This window comes from Labrus mixtus, chromosome 9 (genome assembly GCF_963584025.1).
Source record: "Labrus mixtus chromosome 9, fLabMix1.1, whole genome shotgun sequence".
NCBI lineage: Eukaryota > Metazoa > Chordata > Actinopteri > Labriformes > Labridae > Labrus > Labrus mixtus.
The window spans coordinates 28,968,703-28,981,340 of record NC_083620.1 but is presented as its reverse complement, the minus strand read 5'-3'; the positions used below and the strand labels follow the sequence as shown (position 1 = coordinate 28,981,340).

Sequence of the window (12,638 nt, the reverse complement as noted above, 5' to 3'; positions counted from 1 at the left end):
GTGCTCATCTTCAGTCTGAAAATAACCTTTTTCTAACCCTAAAGACGATTACAGGGTCATCGTACCTGACTCAGTGACCACCTCCAGGTCGATTCCTTCAGGCTGGTCTTCAAACTTCTCCAGCTCGGACAGAGTGGGCTTCACTCCGTCTGTGATCTGACACACAGAACACAGAAAATAAAATGTGAATCAGAGATAAGAAGGCTCTGTAAAGTCTAAAAAAAAAAAAAAAACCTTTATGAAACAAGGGTGTTCCTCAGGGCTTTGTATGAGGCCCCTTTAGTTTTTTTTAGGGTAACAATACAGAGGCTTAAAAAACTAGACTCACCACAGCCGACATGGCAAAGCTCTTGAACAGGAATCCCTTGCGGCTGTAACGGTTCCCCTCAAAGATCATGAAGTCTCCGTCGTGGCTGACCTCCCCACCGAGGGACCTGTCAATCAAAATCGCCAGCTGTCAGTCATAGATACGCTAAGCTCAAGACTCAAACTATTTGCAGCGCAGTTTTTTTCCAGAAATAAAAGCAGAAATCAAATGAGTTCAGATCTTTTCAAAAGGATTGATTGAAGAATATTCATACACATGAACTTAGTTTAAAGAGGGGGCCGTAGTGGTTCTAATTGTACCCGGAGCCGCCACCCCCAATGCGACTTCCCGCCCCTCCAAAAGAAAGGCACAAACTACTTTATTTAAGGAACTTATGTAACTTATGTGCACTCAAGTATGATTGTCTTTTATGCATTTGTCTGTCCTGTTATGCCAATAGAGAAATACACTTTAAGAGCGCCGGTACGATTTCACGCTTGTCATTGAGTTGGCAGCCAACATCTGCCCCATGTTTATTATATTATTATATTAGTCTATATTATATATTATATCACATTTCATTATATTACACTATATTGTTTATATTGCACTATATTATATTATACTACATTATATTATATAACTGCACTCTGCATTACTGTGGTACAACACTGCCTCTTCTCTCTGCTGTTTTACATTACTTGCTGCTATTTATCATACCAAGTCACTTTAATCATCACTTGTCACTTTATCTTTTCATTCTCTGCAAATACTGTCTCAATTCCCTGCATAGTTAACTTCATCATTCATTTTGTTCTTGTATATACCCCCTGTTTTATTTTCATTTATCTTATCTATTCTGTTTAATGTGTATTTTGTATTTTGAGCTTACTTATCTGTGCTGCTGCAACGCCTGAATTTCCCCTCTGGGGATCAATAAAGTATTATCCTATCCTATGTTGATGTAATTTTCAATCGCAGACCCAGCGCTCTGATATCAGACTGCTAGCTAAACCAACGGGCACGTCGCAGAGTTCAGCGTGATGCAGGTTACAAACGGATAACACACCTTTCTAAAAGTTTTCCGGTAAGTTCTCAAAGTTTTGAGACTCCATCAGGGAGTCCGGGGGACCAGGCCTACAGCTGTGGTGTGTGTGTGTGTACCTGATCTTTTCAGCATCAAACAGTCTCTGAGCAGGTCTCTTAAACTTCTTCCTCTTAGCGAACCAGTCTTTCTACAGGACAGAAAGCAGACACAGAGATGTAAACAAACGGTTCTGAGCAGTGGATCGAGTGGAGAGCTACAGGGTGTGTGTTTGTCATACCAGGCTCATCTTGGCCTTGATGCGGTCCAGGTCTATGCGAGGGATCATCTTCAGGGAGATGGTGTTCTGACTCGGCTCCACGTAGTCCACCTGGAGAATCAAACACAGCTCATTAATGTCTGCATTACTTATTAGAGGACTTGAATTATGTCATTTTAAGTTCTTTCATCTTTAAGTGTCTTCAAGACTCTTCATCTCTCGCACAGAGTTCGTCTTTCAATGAGTCCCTTAAGGCCCTGGCACACCGAGGAGATCGTCGGTGAGCGGTCGTCGCCCTAGTTTGTCTGGCTCCGTCGCCACCTATCGGCCCCCGTCTGCCTTTTTTTGGCCGATTCAACATGTTGAATCGCGTCAGCGGTTGGTGAGAGGAGTCTCTCTGATTGGCTGTTCTGTTGTTTCATTTCTCTCCAGCTCTCCTCTCAGGTTCAGTAAAGCCCCTTGAGCATGTCTCTGTAGTATCCATGCTTTCACCCATTAGTGCGGTTTCTCCTTATTTGTCTCCTCCTCCTCTTCTTTTCTTTTTCCTCTAAAAGACCAAGAACTGACAACGCCAGCACCATTTTCTACTTTTTATCAGACATTATTCTCCATTAGTAGACGACCTATAATACGAGTGGTGAGCGACAGCGGTGTGAAAATGGTCTTCTTGTATCATAACTACGGACTACCGCCCCCTGCTGGCATGGAGAGTTATTTCATCTCACACATGAGCAGAACGTACGTGGTGGTTGGCCGTCGGCTGTAGTCTTTGCGGTGTGTTCAAGCGCAACTTTTTGGCCAAGACCACTAGTTCTTTGCCGTCTGCTTGGTGTGTCAGTGTCTAACCAACGCCCCAAAGCTCATTATGATATCAAATACAGAAATCACTTCTTCTTACCTGAGCGATGTCGTCTTTGTACAAGCCTCTCTTCAGTCGGACCCAGGACTTGGGCTTCAGGTTGGTGACCTCTTTGACGACCTTGAGGACGTCCGTCATCTCTTTGATTGGGACCATCTGCTGGTTCCACAGACCCATCCTCAGGTTCCCGATGCCCTCGATGGCCGACTTGACGTGCGTCTGTTTGTACGACTCCACGTAGATGTAACCTTTGACGTGATCCGGGGCGACCACGGACTTGATCTGCAGAGGCTGTGAGGAGACGGTCGAGTTAAGAGAAGTCAGCGTGTGAGCGGCAGAGGTCAAACATCCTGAAGTAGTTATGACAGAGTGCAGCGTCTTACCGTGTCTGTGAACTGGTAGGCGATGAATTTCCTCATCAATGCGATGGCCGTCGCCCTCTCCTCTCCGATCTAAAAACAGGATGAATTATTTAACAAACAGATGCAGCATGTAAAGGAACAGTCAATCCGTGTATGCGTGATCTGAATTTGTGTTTTTAGCACACACACACCTTACACTTGACCGTCCACAGATTGGGATCCCTGACGAGGAAAAAAAAAATTGTCGTTAAAACAGCTCAAAGATTCAGAGTGTGTCTGCAGGTGTCCTCAAAGATGATTGGTGTATGAAGAGTTCACGTACTTGACTCCAGGAAGTAGCTGCTGCTGAGTGATGTCATCAGAGAGCTCCTCGGACCCTCCAGAGAAACTGCACACCACCGAAGAAAAAACAAGAATAGTGTGTAAAAAAACAGAAAACAGAAAAGTTCAGAATCACGTGTGAGCTGACGGAGTCTTTATAAAAAGAGTGCACAGCTCAGACTTCATCTTTTCACTTGGAGAACAAAGTTACTTACTGCTCCCCTCCAGACGACTTGGCATACTTCCTCATGTAGTATTCACCCAGAGCTTCCTCTCTGGAGTCTCTGTAACACAAACACACACACAGTTTAGTCATCACACACACAGACAGTTTTGTAGCATCGTAGAATTCCTCAATAAAGTTTGGTTATTGCTTTAGATATGGGGAAACAGTGTCATGAGTTTGACCTCCCGGGACTGTTTTTCTGGGAGGTTATTTTAGTGACTTGTGAAGTAAACAAGGTCTTTTACCTCCAGAGGTTCTGCAGCCTCCTGGATCCAGAGTGATCTTCATCCAGAACCACATGGTCGATGTTCGACACTGAGGAGGAGGAGAGGGGGGGTCACATTCATGGTTAATCAAAAATAGATTTATTAAATAAAGAACCATTAGGATTGTTTGAGGGGAAACAAAAACAGACTTACCCTCGGCCTCCTCTGCTCACCACCGACCAAAAGAGAGAGAGAGAGAGAGAAGGGGAGGGAGAAAAAGCAAAGTTGGGGGGAGAGCGGAGAGGAGTCGAAGAAAGAGGAGGAAGAGCAATCGTGCAAGAAAACAAAAGAGAATAAAGGGATGAGGAGAGCAAAGAGCATGGTGAGGAAAGGAGGAAGGAAAGGAGTAAAGAATGATACAAAGAGAGAGAGAGAGAGTTCAGGACAGAGGAAGTGAAAAGAATAGGAAAACATACACAGCAGCAGGGAGGAGGAGGAAGAGGAGGATGAAGAGGAGGAGGATGAAGGAGGAGGAAGAGGATGAAGGAGGAGGAAGAGGATGAAGAGGATGATGAAGGAGGAGGACGAGGATGATGAAGAGGAGGAGGAGGAGGAAGAGGATGAAGGAGGAGGAAGAGGATGAAGAGGAGGATGATGAAGGAGGAGGACGAGGATGATGAAGAGGAGGAGGAGGAAGAGGATGAAGGAGGAGGAAGAGGATGAAGAGGAGGATGATGAAGGAGGAGGACGAGGATGATGAAGAGGAGGAGGAGGAAGAGGATGAGGAAGAGGATGAAGAGGAGGATGATGAAGGAGGAGGAAGAGGAGGACGAGGATGATGAAGAGGAGGAGGAGGAAGAGGATGGAAGAGGATGGAGGTGAAGGCAGAAGCCAAAAGACATTAAGTGTCGTCAGGGCAGAGCACACAGGTGCAGAGTCAGGCAGCAGCAACACATAGCATGATGGGAGAAAAGAAACAACAACAGAAAAACAAAAACAGATTAATGATGACGGTTCAGCACACAGAAGCATGAAGCTGTGACGGTTCAGTGTGATTTAAAGCAACAGTACAGCAGAAACCAAACCGGACTCAAAGACTATATCGTGCACTCATTCAGCACGATAAACATTTTTTTTTTAAAGACACTAGTCAGCTCACTCTGACAGTGATGTCATTGTCGTTGCAGCTTAAGGCCCCGTGTCCACCTGGCGTTTTATTTTTCTGAGCGCCAGCGTCAATAATTTTCAATGAGGAGAGCGCGTCTGCAGGAGCAGGCGGCCCTCGGGTGAAAATACGCAGCACCCAGCATTGTTTTTTTAGAGCTCTCCACATTTCTGTGTGGCCGCTCCGAGCGCTCAGGTTGAAAATATTTAAACTTTTCAAGGAAGGCGCTGATGAAGTCACCGGCGCCCTTTTCCAAATATAAAGTTTTACCCCCTACAGATCGTGTGTTGTACCCACTTCCTCTTTTGAAATAAACAATGTCAAATATAAACAACAGAGTGTTGTCATGGAGACAGGACGGACATGCAGCGCTTTTCTTCTCAGAGCACAAACGCTTCATGCCAGCTCTCCCGAGCGCACAACCAGCGCTTTACTGCTCGGAAAGAAAAATCAGGTGGACACGGGGCCATTTTGGGGGGTTTGTTGTCGTTTGGGGTTCTTATGAGTATAAAACAAAAAGGCAGCAGGATGGCGACCCTTTAACCTTTCACACAGTTTGATTTAGTTTCTGCCGTACTCGTGCCTTCAGTGATCGTATGCATTACCACGTGCCACATAAAAAGCTTCAACCACCACATCCATTAGTCCAGACATTTTAAAGGGGAACGAGTGCAGTCGTCTACGGGGGCAGCAGAGTCAGGCAAAGGATCACACTTGGTTCTCTGAATGATGGAAACTGCTCAATGTCAATATATATGTTGCATCAAAGCAATAATTTAAAAAATGTTTGTTTTAATTTTAGGTTTGTTGTTAAAAAAAAGGTTAAATAATGACCAATATTTTGGTGTCAATTTGGATTTCATTACCTAAAAATGAAGTCTGTTTCTGATCTTGCGATGCGCCTTACACTTAGAGGAAGCTGGTTGGTTAAAAAATTATGTTTTAACCATGTGAGGGGTTTAAATCACTACGACATCATGCAGGAAGTGCTTCAGTCTAGACAGGTTAGCGACTAAAGCATACAAACACTTGTTGTCAGTCTCTGTCGTATGTTGACTTTAGAAAGCTCACACATTTAGGCCACGCCCACACGAGAACAATACTCAGAAAACGAGCTCGTTTTTTGGTTCTGCGTTCAGACGACAACGTTTTGATAACAACGGGCGTGCACACGGATCCCCAAAAGATGACTTCAAGCGGCTGCAGTATCCATAACAGACCAGTAGGTATGTCTTTGTCTTTGTCTAAACTACAAAGAGAGTCACCGTTGATAAAATGATGACGGGGAGCGAGCACCACAATCAGAACTCTGGAGCTGCCTTTGTTGTTGTTGTAGTCCACATACTCGCTCGTGGCTACTGACTGGAACCCTTACACACGTGTGAATTCACCGTTTTCAGAGGAAAAGTGTATTTCCTGTTTACATGTCGATGGATTTCAAAAGTTCAAACGCTTTCTGTTTTCACTCCGTTTGTGTAACGATAAAAGCCAAAACGCGACAGACGGTTACAGTTCTTGTCTGAAATGTTTGTCGTGTAAACGTGGCCTTAGAATCAACATCTTAAGAGATAAAGTATAGTGATTGTTTTTTCTGTGTGGACTTTGTTAAGTGACTTGATGCCATTTAAGGAGCCAATAATGGATTTGCCCTCTGCGCTCTCCCACACACGAAGCTACACAATCACAAAAACAGCTGTGCCGAGATGAAGTGGGGTTAATTTTTACATTCTGGGACATGGAGGTTTATTGAATGGATGAATCTGATGCTCCACTTGCTTCAGATAAACACCATGGAGAATAACAACACTAACAATGGAAACAAATCGGAGCAGGAGAGTATCTGAAGTAGATTTACCGTTAACTGAAGAGGACATGCATGACAAGAGAGAAACACCGATGAGACAGAGAGAGTTCAGTCAGAGGACACACATGTTTTAGAAAACAGCTCCAAGTGAGGCGTCACACACTCGGCATCACATCAGGAACCTTTTCACAGAGCTCTCAGAACGCTCACAACCTGACCTTTGAGACCCGTCTGTACGTTGGTGGCATTTTAAAAAAGCATTAAAGGAGATCTATTGTGCTCACTTTCATTAATTATCTGGGACACCTGATGATCAGTGAGATGTATCTGATACTAACGTCAGTAAAATCCCTCATTTCAGCTTCTGCCTGAAACGCTTCATTTCAGCCTCTGTCTCTTTAAGACTCCCCCCCAGAGGCCCACTTTCCTCTGATTGGCCAGCTGTTTGCGGCCGCAAGGAAATTTGAGCGAACTTACGAGTGGGCGTGTCCTTGAAAGAGCTGCCGGGGTGGGCGTGTCCTACAACTTTGCGCCATGCTCTGCACTGATTCGTCGGCAGAACCTGACGTCAGGTTCTGTCCAAGTCTCATTCAGAGCAGCAGGAAACCACGTCCGAGGATTACACCAACAACTGTTTTATTTTGTGTTTTTAAAAAACGTTGCTGAGGTTTAAAGTGGACGTTCAACATCGTAACATTATATGTGTGTGTGTATTTAAATCTGGATCAGCAGAATAGATCTCCTTTAAGAGGGTCAGAACCACACAGGGAAGATTTCCTTTAGTCTGACCTCCAGATAATGTGCACAATATGTTCAAAGTGAATCACTTTAATAAGTGTTTCTATTCAGAGCTCGTCCTGACAAACCATATATTTATGTTCTGATTGTTCTTTTTTTTTAGTTTTCATTGAAATCAGAGGTTGGTTAGTGAGAATCTGTCACTAAAGCATCGTTCAAACACAAACATTTCTGAGCTGGATCACTGAAATACGTCTAAAATGTGCCGGAGTTTCAAACAATCATCATGAGGAAGGACAAATACAATCAACTCAAGGTTAGATATCAGGATTATTTTAAAGACATTTCTGAGTATGAAAAGTAAAAAAAGACACGCTCATCCCTCACGGGTGCTGGATCCACAAACAGACACTTCCTCGGACATGTTCAAGTCAGAGGAAGATCTACGACGACAGTTACAGCTGAACAAAATGTCTAGTCGGCTTTTTTCTGAACAAAAGGTTTCATCACAGCAAATCAGACTTCTCACCTTTCTCCAGAATATCTTCAGCTCCCTCCTCCCACTGATCCTCCTCGTCCTCATACTCATCATCCACATCTAGGCAGAGAGGTGGGAAAAAAAAGGTTTAGTAGTAGTACTTCAAGTTGATCACTTCGTTAACCACTGTAGAGACAGAAGCAGAGTCTCACCGGCTTCATCCAGGATAAAGCCCCCGTGTCTTGGCTTCTTTCTGGGACGTTCATCATCATCCTCTTCCTCCTCTTCATCATACTCCTCCTCATCCTCCAGGTCTTCTCCCTCCTCCTCTGCTACCTTGTCGCTGCCTACAGGGCTGGCTGTCTCCTCCTAAACACAAGTGTTAATGGGGAGATGTCAGAGGGTGGGGGGGGCTGCTACTCAAGGAGCACATCAGAGCTGTTGGGGGTTCGGTGCCTCGCTCGAGGGCGACTTGTTAGTACTCTGGAAGTGACCTGTCACCTCTCCAGCAGCCACTACAATTCCCATATTTTTCCCCCCGACAGTCTGAGCTACTTCTTCCTCTGCCCCATATTCAGCTACTAGTTATTAAAATGGACAAATAAAACATAGAATATAAAAAATGATCTTGAATCCCTATAATGTATGAAATAAACGGTATATAATGTATAATATATACAGTATATAAAGTATAATATATAAAGTATATATTGTATAATATATACAGTATATAAATATATAATGTATAATACATACAGTATATAAAGTATAATATATACAGTATATAAAGTATATAATGTATAATATATAAAGTATATATAAAGTATATAATGTATAATATATACAGTATATAAAGTATAATATATAAAGTATATAATGTATAATATATAAAGTATATATAAAGTATATAATGTACAATATATACAGTATATAAAGTATAATATATAAAGTATATAATGTATAATATATAAAGTATATATAAAGTATATAATGTATAATATATACAGTATATAAAGTATAATATATAAAGTATATAATGTATAATATATACAGTATATGAAGTATAATATATAAAGTATATAATGTATAATATATAAAGTATATAAAGTATAATATATACAGTATATAATGTATAATATATACAGTATATGAAGTATAATATATAAAGTATATAATGTATAATATATAAAGTATATATAAAGTATATAAAGTATAATATATACAGTATATAATGTATAATATATACAGTATATAAAGTATAATATATAAAGTATATAATGTATAATATATAAAGTATATAATGTATAATATATACAGTATATAATGTATAATATATACAGTATATGAAGTATAATATATAAAGTATATAATGTATAATATATAAAGTATATAAAGTATAATATATACAGTATATAATGTATAATATATAAAGTATATAATGTATAATATATACAGTATATAATATATACAGTATATAATGTATAATATATAAAGTATATATTGTATAATATATACAGTATATAATGTATAATATATAAAGTATCTAATGTATAATATATAAAGTATATAATGTTTAATATATAAACAAACTTCAATGTTTACTTTTTATCTACTGGAAAGTTAGCATCACAAGCTAGCACAGTTAGCATACCTCATTCTCCACCTCCTCCGCCTCTCCGTCGCTGCTGCGCTCACTCTGGTTGTCGGAGAAGTCGCTGTCATCGCTGTCAGACATCGTGTAACCTTTGTGTAGACAGCAGGATCGAAATGATTACAGAACCACGCGTGTAAAGTTTGAATAAAACGCAGGCAGAGCAGCTAACGCTAAGCTAGCAGCCCATAACAATCATGATGGCCTAGCATAGCATGCTAACGTACGACTGAAGAGATGCTACGTTCAGGATATCTCCAAAACAGCTTTAATCAAATTATGTCCGATGAGCAGCGCGGGTGTAACTTACCTCGTTGTACTCCGGTCTCGCTCTTTTTGGCTTATTAATCGATTAATAAATGTATTTATCAGCTTAGTTCGATCACTCTGATGCCTCTCACGTCTCGGAGAACCGCGAGATCTCGGAGAGACTTCAAAAAAAATCTCGCGGGTTTTGGACGGCGGCTGGGCAAACAAAGTAAGAGGTCTCACTCCAGTGCTGTTTTCAGAAGTTATTAACCACTCGAGATCTCAAGAAAACGGCTGAAATTAAGTCGAAATCATAGGTAAACCATCGTTATTATGTTGAAATAACGAGATATACAAATTGAGATCACGAGAATAAAACGGCATATAAAACTTAGAAACTTAAAAAAATAAATAGAAATTTAAACTAATGTAAAATTCGTAACTATAATAAACGTGGCACTGATGCATGTCTGCACAGGCTTCTGTACAATTCGGAGGCGGTAAAAAATAATAAATATGCAATAATATTATTTTTAATCGTATGAACTTTATTTCGTCATACTTAAGTGCGTGTGATTTCACACAAGAGTGATACCTCTTCGCAAATACACCATCCTTGATGCAACATGACGCTAGAAACGTTCGACGGCTGTCAAACCAACCAATCACAACACGCTGTTCAAGGAGAGTCACGCAGTACGCATGTTGACAGAGCTCCTGCTTTTGAAAACAGGTGAAGAAATCGTCAATATCTCGATTTTTTCCGCCGGTTCTGAGTTCTGCTGGTGAAAATGAACAGCGTCGGGGAGGCCTGCACCGACCTGAAGCGGGAGTACGACCAGTGCTTCAACCGCTGGTTCGCGGAGAAGTTCCTGAAGGGGGACCGGAGCGGAGACCCGTGCACCGAGACCTTCCGGAAGTACCAGCGGTGCGTGCAGAAGGCCATCAAGGAGAAAGACATCCCCATCGACGGAGTGGAGTTCATGGGCCCCAACAAGGACAAGCCCGAGAGCTGATGGAGAGTTAAAAATAAAAAGACTGATTATCAATAATGATGACCCAAGCTGTGTGTCCACGAGGCCCACTGAGCATGCGCAGAGGCCGAGAAGATGCCAGAGAACACTATGAGCAGGATGAGGAGACTGAAACTGATCACGTGTGTGTTTCTGAGTTTAAAACACACAGAGCTCAGATCAGTAGCATTAGGAGTTTATCTTTTCGTGTTTATTTAATATAAAGACTGTGGGCTGTTTGTGGAACTGAAATAACCAATGAAAGTTATAATAATGGATTAATTGTTTAGTATTGAAGTAACAACAGATTGTGTGCTGGATGCAGCTTCTCTATTGTGAAGAATTGCTGCTCTTCTCTGTTTTCTATCACTGCTATCTGGATCTTTTCGGGTTTGGTCGTTTGTTTTTTTTAAAAATATGAAACTGGAAAACAAATTGACCATTAAATAACGGAAATAACTACAATCGTGAAATGTATTATTGAAAGTTTTCATTTCTCATTATCTAAAAAATCCTTAAATTTTCTCCTGTGTTTAATTGTGGTTAGCACTGTTGTCTCACAGCGAAACGGTTCAGTGGTTCGCTTCCCCGTCTGACAGGAACCTCTCTGTGTGGAGTTTGCATGTTCTCCCCGAGCAGCACCTGAATGCAGCACAAGCTCTGCTGTTATGCTGCATTCATGTGCTGCTCGGGTGGTCCAAGTTTCCGAGTTTGGAAGTCGTTCTTCCGAAGTGATTTCAGTTTGGAAAGTCAGAATGTTGTAACAACAGCACAAAAACAGCGTTGATGCTCCGAAGAAGAACCGTGAAATGTTACTGTTAAAAGTTATATTTGAGCAAAAAGTTGATGTACAATACCTGAATTAATTTTAACATTAACAAAACATATTCCGCCCCCATTTGATGACGATTCTGACGTCAAGTCGGGAAGTCGGGCATCTCATTCTTTTCCGAGTTTCCGAGTTGTTCTGACGTGAGCAGGTGTTCATGCGCATTTTGCAACTCGGAAACTCATTTTTCCGATGTGTCCGACACCACATGAATGCAGCATTATTACGCCTTTGGACCTACTAGAGCCTCGACCGATTAATCATCCACCCGATAACATCAGCCGATATTAGTATATCGAGTGAGTATCAGTATCGGCTAAATTAAACGCAGATATGCGCCGTTATTACTCGATTTATCAACCAGTCAAAAAGCATCTCATTTGAGTTTCATTGTTGTAAACTAGCAGTTCTCTGTCACCAGCAGAGGGCGCTATATGAATTACAAAAATCATCATCACCTTATAGAGGAGTGTTTTTTTAACCCTTTTTTTGAGGCACGGCACACTTTTAGATGAAGAAAAGTTCCAGATATACAAAAGTACAAAGATAATGTGCAAAAGATGTTCATTTAAAAAAACATCAACAACAAATGTGCATGGATTTGAAATTGAAATATAAATAAATATAAGGCACTAACTTAGTGAAAAGTAAAGGACAGAGAGAGGACTGCTCCAAGATGGGTGGTGGAGGTTCAACATCCAGAGCTGAGGGGAGGGGGAGGGGGAGGGGGAGAGAGTTCAGCTTCCTGACAGCTGGGTGGATGAAACTGATCATCAGTCTGGAAGAGCTGGCTGAAGAGTCTGAGTGATGGGGGGGCTGGATGCTTTGCCGGGTGAGGCGAGTGTTACAATATTTAACATTCTTATCATCACACTATCCAAAATATTTATACTCAGAACATACCGCGCAGAGAAACCACAGAGAGAGAGAGAGAGGCCATGTGAAATGTGAAGCAAACCTCCTGAAACACACACACACAGTACAAGCAGCCAGCGTGAACCCCAGATCATGTCATGACTTCTATCTGTTCTGTATCAACTGTAACTGGGATCATTATGAAATGTCTCTGTTAAACATGTCAGAGTGTAGGAGCTCTGCAGGGTTTCATCACTTTGTGTTTGAACTC

At 41.5% G+C, this 12,638-nt stretch overlaps 2 protein-coding genes across 2 annotated transcripts in view; one reads left to right on the top strand and one right to left on the bottom strand.

Annotated features, from left to right (window-relative positions):
• supt5h (SPT5 homolog, DSIF elongation factor subunit) overlaps positions 1–9,867 on the bottom strand; it is a 20,449-nt gene extending 10,582 nt beyond the window's left edge. Inside the window, exons 1-15 of the mRNA XM_061047271.1 lie at positions 9,732–9,867; positions 9,422–9,513; positions 7,983–8,139; positions 7,822–7,890; positions 3,799–3,813; positions 3,625–3,694; positions 3,369–3,437; positions 3,155–3,220; positions 3,024–3,054; positions 2,854–2,922; positions 2,510–2,761; positions 1,633–1,722; positions 1,472–1,542; positions 329–434; positions 66–156 (exon numbers count right to left, since the gene is read on the bottom strand). Of these exons, the coding sequence (XP_060903254.1) occupies positions 66–156; positions 329–434; positions 1,472–1,542; positions 1,633–1,722; positions 2,510–2,761; positions 2,854–2,922; positions 3,024–3,054; positions 3,155–3,220; positions 3,369–3,437; positions 3,625–3,694; positions 3,799–3,813; positions 7,822–7,890; positions 7,983–8,139; positions 9,422–9,505 (1,240 nt within the window). The 5' untranslated portion in view covers positions 9,506–9,513; positions 9,732–9,867. The remainder of the gene's footprint in view (positions 1–65; positions 157–328; positions 435–1,471; positions 1,543–1,632; positions 1,723–2,509; positions 2,762–2,853; positions 2,923–3,023; positions 3,055–3,154; positions 3,221–3,368; positions 3,438–3,624; positions 3,695–3,798; positions 3,814–7,821; positions 7,891–7,982; positions 8,140–9,421; positions 9,514–9,731) is intronic.
• A 458-nt stretch (positions 9,868–10,325) lies between these two features.
• Positions 10,326–11,148, top strand: triap1 (TP53 regulated inhibitor of apoptosis 1). The gene has a single exon (XM_061047270.1). It carries the CDS (start codon positions 10,462–10,464, stop codon positions 10,684–10,686), a length of 225 nt encoding a protein of 74 aa, XP_060903253.1. The 5' UTR covers positions 10,326–10,461; the 3' UTR covers positions 10,687–11,148.
• The last annotated feature ends 1,490 nt before the right edge of the window (positions 11,149–12,638 follow it).